This window comes from Nylanderia fulva, unplaced genomic scaffold, assembly GCF_048542155.1.
Source record: "Nylanderia fulva isolate GAGA-0341 unplaced genomic scaffold, ASM4854215v1 Scaffold3, whole genome shotgun sequence".
Lineage (NCBI taxonomy): Eukaryota > Metazoa > Arthropoda > Insecta > Hymenoptera > Formicidae > Nylanderia > Nylanderia fulva.
The window spans coordinates 5,729,347-5,738,341 of record NW_028190368.1 but is presented as its reverse complement, the minus strand read 5'-3'; the positions used below and the strand labels follow the sequence as shown (position 1 = coordinate 5,738,341).

The window sequence follows — 8,995 nt, the reverse complement described above, 5'->3', positions numbered from 1 at the left end:
TCGTAATGGAGTAATACTTTTAAACGTTTCGCAGAATTGTTTTCCATAACATTGTCAGAGAATTTGATCACAGAATTTGATATGCATAGTGTAATGTGAAAGTTTATAAATTAATACAGTCTTGCAATTTCTTTTTAATTTTCTTAGTAATAATGTACATTGTTTGAAAAACATGTATGTACATGTTTATTTTCTAGATATTTTTCATTAACTTTAGACGATTCTATCAAATATAATTAAATGATATTGATAATGTGTATAACCGTATATAAAATTACTAGTTTATAAAGCATTATATATTTATGTAAAAAATTTAAATAAATATTATAAATAATGTAAGGAATACATTAAAGTAATAAATAATTATATTTAAATTGGTAAGAATTTAATTAATGAATCAGTATGCAGCTAGAGAAAAAACAATATAATATATTTTAATAATTGACAGCATAATATATATCTTTGCTGCTACAAATATTTCGTGAATAATTATTTTTTCCTAATTAGTACAATGATGGATGTTGTAAAATATTATGCATAATGCATTTCAAAATTTTTATTATAATTATCCTTATTAATATATTTTTAGTAGAAAAAATAAGAATATGTGCATTAAAAGTAAAGTTATACAGGAAAACTATCTATGAATTATAGAAAAAATGTCATGTACTTCTCTAAACTTGCACAAGCTAGATGCAAAAATTTATTTCATCATATTATAAAAAATACATGATAAATATTGCACTATGTTTTAAATATATTACAAATCTTCGTATCTTTATATTAACTTAAGATTTCTCGTAGATCTTATTTGTCTCGTAGATTTAAATAATAGAATAATAAGTGTATAACAAAGATTTTTTAATTTTTTACAAGTGCACCAGGTACGATCTATACTTTACACAATTCGAATTAGAATTTAATGAATATAAAAAGAGAACACGACTTATGTTACAGGTTTAAAACCGTTATTATACGTCTGATATTCCGGTGAATGATGGTGTAGTAATCGATTAACATCCGGGCCGGTATATTCGTTTACTTGATCGGGCGAGAATGGTCCAGAAAAGGGCGGATTAAGATTAGAGTAAGTATAATACTTGTCATTGTGATAAAAATTCGCTGGTTGCTCATGCGGTAAATTGTAATTAATCTGATTATCATAATGAGGGTTCAAACCTGTCGTGAGGTCTACGTGATTTACGTTCTGCGGATACCCACCGTAATATCCCGAATAGGGCGGATGTTCTGTATAATAACTGGAATTATAATGATGATGATGAAAAAAATGGAACGTATCGTTTTTCAATGATCCGAAGATGATCCTAGGTGGACTTGTTGTCAAAGCCATAGTTGCATTTTCTATCACGGTCTGATTCCTGTCAGCGGCGGTCATATTTACAGTTTGAAAATCCAAGGTTGCTTGCGAATCGTCGGCATCCACTTGGAGATCTTCACGCTCTCTGGTCGATCCTTTGAAGGAATTGCCGTATTTTTGCTGGTTCTCTTGGCACCCGTGTATCTAACGAGATTCATCAATAATACGCATTAAAGTGCAATAAACCACATCGAATAAATATCTAGCTTAAAAAATATTTAATTCATTATAGAGAATTTTTTGAACAAAAACTGTATTATATATACTCCAAAATAAAATTAAAAAAAATATAAATATAAATAAAATAATAAAGAAAATAAAAATAAAAATAAAGACATGTAAAAAAATATTTTTGTTAAAAATAGCATGATGAAAAATATGACAGAAATGAAATAATGATGAAATTGCGTAGTCTGTCGTGTAAGTTCTGTACATGAATCGATACTTTAATGCATAGTTTATAATACTATTACGAACCCAAATAAAGTTATAGACGCATATATCTAGCAATTCATATATATATAAAAGCTATAGAATAATGATATACACAAAGAAACCAAAATTATCAACATTATATGAACATCTGTAGCATAACTATATCATTATATGAACATACATAAGGTAATCTGTTTTTGTATTATTAAATTGTCAGTTAATAGAACGATGATAGACTCAAAAGATATTTATTTAACACGTCACTCTATATATAATTGAAAAATTGTTAAACTCGTTTTTTTTTCTTTACTTAAATATCATCAAGAATGAATAATTATATTTATAATAATGTATCAAAAATATCATATCACATTTTAAACGGATATTTCCTCACAATTTTAATTCCGTTTCTTACGAGTAATTAAAGGCCGGCACTTTTGACTTTTGAGAAAGTACAATAATCGCTCAGATGCGAGATCGAGATAAAAACGTTGCGTGGCTTTCTGCTCTAATTTCTATTTGTTCATCGCGGCGCAATCTATTAAATTACTTTACCTTCTCTTCCGCGTTCCGATCGACTTTGGCTCGCAATTCTATGCGATCATCCTCGCCGTTGTCCGTGTTCTTGTCGTTTTTAGACTTCTTCTTCTCTTCATCTAGGTACTCTTCGTTATCCTCCGCGAGATCGATCGACTGTCTATTGTCAAACACGCTGATCACTTGCGGCATTAGATCGTTATGCGATGTCGATTGAGGTTTCGCCACATTGATCATCGGCGCGAATCCGATGGGACCAGGAAAGAAGAATGGATAAGGTAGCAGGGAATAAGGATTGTAATAAGCGAGGTAAGGTGAACCTTTAGAACCTATGTTTAAGTTAAAGGACGTCTCTGGCAATTTGGCGATGGTCTTGGCAGTGGAGGACGCTGCGCTAGCTAATCCTCCGAAGCCGAGACCAGCTAAAAAGGCTAAGCTACCTAGAAGTCGTGACTTTCTATTATTCGTCTTGTTGTTCAGACTCCTTGACTCTTCAATACGCATCGGTTTGTGATTAGGTAGATCGAGATTTTTCCAGAAGATTCCCTTCTCGATCGCATGAGTATTGTTTTTTTCAACGAGTCCAGCGTCTTCAGGTTTAGTAACTGCAATTTTCAAGTTTGGAGATGTGCGACATTGCGTCTCTGCAAGAAGAAAAAAAATTAAAGATTAAAATAGACGAAATAAATTAGAAGATCGAAGGAAGCTTAAGTTGTTTACCACTGCAATATACGGTGACGACTATTAAAATGATGATGAGGGAACCCATCGTTTCTGCGTCGTGATCGGAACGAGAATGAAGTGACATTGCGTAGACTCTTGAAATTAAAAAGCTGCGGGTCGCCCCTATGTTTGGTCTCGAGAAAGTAGTGTGTTTAGTAGATATCGCTATGATAATTATATGCATTGATCACCAAGCTTTCTTCCTGGTGACAATTACGTACACTTCGCATGAAAAATGTGGGTTATCGATACAAGATTATTTCTCACATTAGACTGTTTTTAAAACTTTCATATTAAATTTTATGTGTCTGGAAATTGTATATGCATAATGCTTTGTTAAAAAAGTAACACAGCAAAACTGATAAATAAAAGTGACATTGAAAATGCGCGCATATCATTTGAATAAATGATGAGTTTATGTTATATAACTTTCTTTTCATTTTTTTTTGAACTATAATATTATTTTATCTAAAAATTATTCTTTTATTTTATTTGATAATATTTTTCTAATTATTATATCTATCTAAAATTCTACATATATAAAATTACATGATTTTATTATACTATATCTAATGCCAATAAATTAAATATGTATCATTGATACGTAAGATTGATATATAATATACATATCTCTCTTTTTCTATATACATATATATTTTTATTTCCTCCTTACATATACATATATATTTTTATTTATATATTTATATATTTATTATATATATTTTTATTTATATATTTTTTATTTCCTTCTTACATATATATATTTTTATTTCTTTATTTTATTTAACCGAATATATAATTACGCGCGAAACAAGGTTACTTTATTCTTTGATAATAAAATCTTAAAATTTGCGACGCATGCATACAATAATTATTATTGCAATGCATGCATAAAAATATATTAATTAATTATGCAATGCATAAAAATTCAATATTTAAATCTTTAACAGAGAACAAAAAAATAGAATATTTTCTATAAGAATCTTTCGCGATTAAATATATATATATATGGTATATGCTTCCATTAGATTTGCACATCTATACACTGAGAGAATTTTCTCTTATTGTTATAATTTACTCTAAAAATCATGGTAATCGTGGGACAACATGGTGTTGGAAGAATTTTATAAGAGTTTCTCTAATTAATATTTACTACATTAAAAATATTAATATCTACCACAATAAGATGTAAAATATGTTCGATTAATTTTACTATATACATAGTAAAATTTACTATGTACATATTAATATTTTTATTGTGGTAAATATTAATCAGAGAAATTCTTATAAAATTCTTCCAATATCGTATTGTCCCACAATTAACATGATTTTTAGAATAAATTCTAAGAGAAAATTCTCTCCGTGTACCCATCCATGCCGCCGCACATCTCGCGCGTGACTGACCGCAAGACTGCAAGGCTACTTTAAGTAATGGTGTCGCCATCTGACGGCGAAACCTAATAACTTCACAGCCAAGAATGACCGGAGCCAGCAAAACATCTCTCTCTTTCTGTTCTTCTCATTAAACGTGTACGTCTCATGCATCCATTACGCTGCATGTCTCGCAAGAGACTAATCCCCACCACTGACCCATGACTCTGCGCAGTGGTGTCGCCAATTGGCGACGAAACCTAACTTCACAGCCAAGAACCTAATCCAAAAGATCATCAGTCTCGCGCGATCGAGCCGTGCAGCGTGGTGGACATGTATGGAAACTGGAGACGTGTGTCTGATGAAAGCTTATATATAGGTATTTTGATCACAAAATATTCTTGTAGAAAGTTCTATTTTTTGTTCGCATTTTCTGTTAATGATATAAGTATTGAATTTTTATGCATTGCATAATTAATTAACATATTTTTATGCATTGATTGCAATAAATAATTTGTATGCATATATGCATTGCAATTTTTAAGATTTTATTATATCATGCAAAATGCAAAGAATAATATAACTTTGCTTCGCTCGCACAACTAAAATATATTTGCTCAGATTAAACGAAAAATGAAAATATATATATATACACCTAAGTATATGTTCTATTTTATATCAAGTGTAGAAAGGGTAGCATAGTGCACGGCTGCAAAGAGCAGATGATGTGTTGACTCCGCCATATTGATTCCAATATCTCGTGCGTTACGTTATTTATTTTCTCGCGGAGTCAGAGAATCATTTCTTGATAGAAAATGATCGAGCAAGCGAAAACTGACGTAACTTCGAGCACGAAAGCAACCGATTTGGAGTTTGCAGCTCCGGACAAGCAAAAAGCTCGTGCATTTTTACGTGAACGTTTCCTGCGCGTTCTAACTGGCATTGTCGGTAAGAAAATGCATTTAATCTTGGCGAAGACTATCTTATTTTAATCAAATTTAAAATTTGAGTCCATTTCTGTCGTATTTTCCAACACGCCGGAAATGACAATGATATATTGGAGTATATCACTTTAATGTGATTGCACATGATTTTCTGGAAATTGTTTGAATATGGCGCCTTATTGAGATTTCTAATCTATTCGTGCAATATGTTTAGATGCAAAATTTAAATTGTCATTAATAGGAGATGTAGCTGCCGGAAAATACATACAAGAATAATTATAATTGTAATGCACTGACATTTTGAGTTTTATTTAAAAAAAGTTAATGGCTTATTAATACTTTATATAGATTTATTGTAAGCTTTATTTAAAAAAAGAATATTAATTATATCATGTAACTCTCTGTAATATAAACATCAGCATAAAGAATTTTTTAGATTACAATTTAGTATCTTTTATTTGATGTTTAAATGTTGCAGGTAAACAAGTGGAATTTTATTTACATGAAAACACTCGTGTATTGGGTGAATTCAAAGGCTGCGATGTGGAATGTTCCGAGATTTTCGTGAGGAATTTGAAAACACCATTGGGGACGATACCGGAAGCTATTCTGCGAAGTGGTGATATTATCTATTTAGATATAGGCAACATTAATATTGATCAATGAAAAAGGTATGTACAAAAAAGAGCAGGTAAATGTTACAATAATATCATTAAAGACATTACTGTGTAAGAAAATCTGCATTTTATTGTTAAATGCATTTTTGTAACTGTTTGCCGAAACAGTTATCTCACATATTATATAGATAAACATTTTAATATATCTAAGAGCGACGCATATTTAACATCGTATTTATTTCTGAGATAATGCGCCTTAAGTGATCGATTATTTCCTTAATGTGCCTATTTTTTAATATCACTTGCTGTAAAAAAAATAAATTTTTATTAAAATTTGACACAACAATAATATATTGTATACAATACTTTTTCACATATTCAATATTCTTCTCACCTCCATAACTTCCTTGCTCTCTTCGCAGATAAGTCTGTAGGCTTCCGAAGTCTTTTTCTCATCAGATTTCATATCCCATTCCTCTTTTAATGGAATTAAACTTTCTATATGTGTATATTCCATGCCTTGCAGTTGACAATTCTCATTACATTTTTCATATATTAATCTCAAACGTTTAAACATCATTTTTATTATTCTCAACTGGTCGAAAATCTTTATCTTCTTATCATTTGCCATACTTGCCCCTTGGTTTGTACCTGCATTTATGAATACATTTAAAAAAGATATTTATTGACATTTTAACTAGTTTTTAATTAAAAATATAATTAGGAGATTATTATTGCATTATAGGAATTATACCATTAGGTGGTTGAAGCAATTTAAGAAACTGGAAGAGTTCTTGGGTACGGTTGACAATTTCTTGTACTGTTTCTTGTCCACATCTACATAAACTGGCAGTATTGACTTCCTTAGTTTGCTGTGGTTGCATTGGAGGCTGAGTAGGTGGGACTGGAGTTTGTGGTGTTGTGGCTTGATTACTATTTTGATTATTCTGCTGAACCATGGCAGCCTGCTGTTGTTGTTGCAGTTGCAATTGTTGCTGTTGCATCTGCTGCATTTGTTGTTGCATCGCGATGGATTGCTGTTGTTGTTGCTGCTGTGCCAAAACTTGTTGAGAGTTTGGCATGCCCATGGCATTCGATCCGACATTGCCAACACCTACTCCAACTCCCACTCCCATGCCAAATTGCTGAGAGCTTACCATATCTAAAATAAAAGTTCTTGATTGATTCACAGATTTTTGATTTCTTTTATTCTTAAATTTTTATATTAAAAAAGATTTTAAATTGTTACACACCATCTGAATTATTTGAATCAGTCATTACACCAAATTGTATATGTATTTTATAGATTTCGAATTTTCCAAAGAATTTAGATTACTTAAAGTGCTAGTAATGAAAATAATTTACCAAAACTGAAGAATCTTTAAATTTTGCAACGATAAAAATCTATAATTTTGATTATTAAACACTTTCTCATATAAAATTTCACTTTGTACCAATATTTTTTAATCAGACAGTTATTTTATGGTTATCACAAATAATTTCCTTATTGTGTGAAATCTATAATTTTGATTATTAAACACTTTCTCATATAAAATTTCACTTTGTACCAATATTTTTTAATCAGACAGTTATTTTATGGTTATCACAAATAATTTCCTTATTGTGTGAATATTTGAAGAACTTCTGCTAACATTTAAATGAGAACTACATTGTCGTATGTCTAGAGCTATTGAATTTTTTACATAATAAACATTACAAAACATCACTGCTGTATGTGTATGTGACAAAGTTAAGTATCAAGACAGATAGATATACACAATGAAAACAAATATAGAAATAATAAGAAGAAATCTAAATATTTACTTCCTTGCTGTGGTCCTATTAAACCAGAGACCATTTGCCCACCACCAAACTGTGTACGCATAGCTGATTGCTGTACATTTGGAAACCCAGATAAGAAAGGATGTTGTTGCCCAGCCATGTCGATGTTATTTTAGAATAATAATCGTCGATTGATTAATATATGTCCACTAAAACAGAAATAATTTATTACATTATAGGTTAATTTTGAGGTTATATCAGTCTGCATACTTATAATATAGTTTTTATTTGTCAACGATATTTCGTATGACGAGAGAAATTAATTTTTCGCAATTTTAAGTACATAAACTATATATTTTGCATAAAACAGAAAAGAATTTTAGACATTTAAATAATCAATGACATAACTTTCTCGTGTATTATTGAAATTGTATTACCTAATTTTGTTGTTGTTAATATAAAACGATGTCACATTTATTTACGCGACTAAACAATGTCACATTTATTTATGCATATAAAAATCTATTCTTTGGTATTCAAGTTGATTAACGAGTACAGACAAGTCAAGGAACGAACATGTGTTTTTTCGCGTGTTGCGAAGAGAGTTAGACGAAGTAAAAGTGCATCGTTCGGCGCATCTATACTGCGCAAGCAATGCAATTCCTGCCATTGAATTTTTTGCATTTGCAAATATTTTTCTTTCCTTTTTATAATAAACGCAATATTTTAGGAACTTACGGAATGCTGTAAATAAATTGCGAAGGAATATATATATATAATATATGTTATTAAATAATATTTGTAAAACATTTATAAAACATCAGTTAAAATATTTTTTTAGAATATTTATTAATAATATTTTAAACATATATTTATATATATATATAAAACATTATATCATAACGTTTAGAAAATTTATATAAAATCAACATTATAAAATGTTGATTAAATATTTCTTGCTTACTGGGATATATTTATATAAATAACTTAACATCAGTACTTCATCGATCATATATAATATGTTGCATTTATTTTATTCATGATGAGGATACAAAATCTACTCTCTTTTTTAACTTTTATTTTATATATGTATATTTATATATATTTATGAAATTTTAATTTATAAAATGTAGTATAAGTTTTATTATTTTATAAAATATATATATATAATACTTTTCTTTCAAATTTTTAATATTATTATATATTAT

The 8,995-nt window shown here is 29.5% G+C and overlaps 3 protein-coding genes across 5 annotated transcripts; 1 reads left to right on the top strand and 2 right to left on the bottom strand.

The window, feature by feature from the left end:
- Window positions 1–738: 738 nt before the first annotated feature.
- LOC114933503 (uncharacterized) lies at window positions 739–3,322 on the bottom strand. Its single transcript, XM_029306126.2, has 3 exons — window positions 3,071–3,322; window positions 2,369–2,994; window positions 739–1,522 (listed from the first exon to the last, which is right to left on the bottom strand). Exons 1-3 carry the CDS (start codon window positions 3,255–3,257, stop codon window positions 947–949), a joined length of 1,389 nt encoding a protein of 462 aa, XP_029161959.2. The 5' UTR covers window positions 3,258–3,322; the 3' UTR covers window positions 739–946.
- Window positions 3,323–4,733: 1,411 nt separating this feature from the next.
- On the top strand, window positions 4,734–6,345 carry LOC114933521 (gem-associated protein 7). Of its 2 annotated transcripts, none has more exons than XM_029306150.2 (3): window positions 4,734–4,823; window positions 5,133–5,392; window positions 5,867–6,345. In XM_029306150.2, exons 2-3 carry the CDS (start codon window positions 5,260–5,262, stop codon window positions 6,052–6,054), a joined length of 321 nt encoding a protein of 106 aa, XP_029161983.1. In that variant the 5' UTR covers window positions 4,734–4,823; window positions 5,133–5,259; the 3' UTR covers window positions 6,055–6,345. The 2 variants fall into 2 exon arrangements, with proteins under 2 accessions (XP_029161983.1, XP_029161982.1); XM_029306149.2 differs by having other exon boundaries at window positions 5,128–5,392.
- Window positions 6,110–8,426, bottom strand: LOC114933520 (Mediator complex subunit 30). Of its 2 annotated transcripts, XM_029306145.2 has the most exons (5): window positions 8,225–8,426; window positions 7,830–7,996; window positions 6,760–7,167; window positions 6,400–6,656; window positions 6,110–6,310 (listed from the first exon to the last, which is right to left on the bottom strand). In XM_029306145.2, exons 2-5 carry the CDS (start codon window positions 7,945–7,947, stop codon window positions 6,212–6,214), a joined length of 882 nt encoding a protein of 293 aa, XP_029161978.1. In that variant the 5' UTR covers window positions 7,948–7,996; window positions 8,225–8,426; the 3' UTR covers window positions 6,110–6,211. The 2 variants fall into 2 exon arrangements, with proteins under 2 accessions (XP_029161978.1, XP_029161980.1); XM_029306147.2 differs by lacking the exons at window positions 7,830–7,996; window positions 8,225–8,426 and adding an exon at window positions 7,259–7,747.
- Between the last annotated feature and the right edge of the window lie 569 nt (window positions 8,427–8,995).

Excerpts from the sequence above, each read along its gene's own strand:
- LOC114933521 (XM_029306150.2), top strand. The coding sequence starts at position 5,260 with ATGATCGAGCAAGCGAAAACTGACGTAACTTCGAGCACGAAAGCAACC. Across the intron at positions 5,393-5,866 it reads CGTTCTAACTGGCATTGTCG|GTAAACAAGTGGAATTTTAT; the intron begins GTAAGAAAATGC and ends TAAATGTTGCAG.
- LOC114933503 (XM_029306126.2), bottom strand. The coding sequence starts at position 3,257 with ATGCATATAATTATCATAGCGATATCTACTAAACACACTACTTTCTCG. Across the intron at positions 2,995-3,070 it reads CGTCACCGTATATTGCAGTG|AGACGCAATGTCGCACATCT; the intron begins GTAAACAACTTA and ends TTCTTCTTGCAG. Across the intron at positions 1,523-2,368 it reads ATCGGAACGCGGAAGAGAAG|ATACACGGGTGCCAAGAGAA; the intron begins GTAAAGTAATTT and ends GAATCTCGTTAG.
- LOC114933520 (XM_029306145.2), bottom strand. The coding sequence starts at position 7,947 with ATGGCTGGGCAACAACATCCTTTCTTATCTGGGTTTCCAAATGTACAG. Across the intron at positions 7,168-7,829 it reads AATAGGACCACAGCAAGGAA|ATATGGTAAGCTCTCAGCAA; the intron begins GTAAATATTTAG and ends CTTTTATTTTAG. Across the intron at positions 6,657-6,759 it reads ATTGCTTCAACCACCTAATG|GTACAAACCAAGGGGCAAGT; the intron begins GTATAATTCCTA and ends TCATAAATGCAG.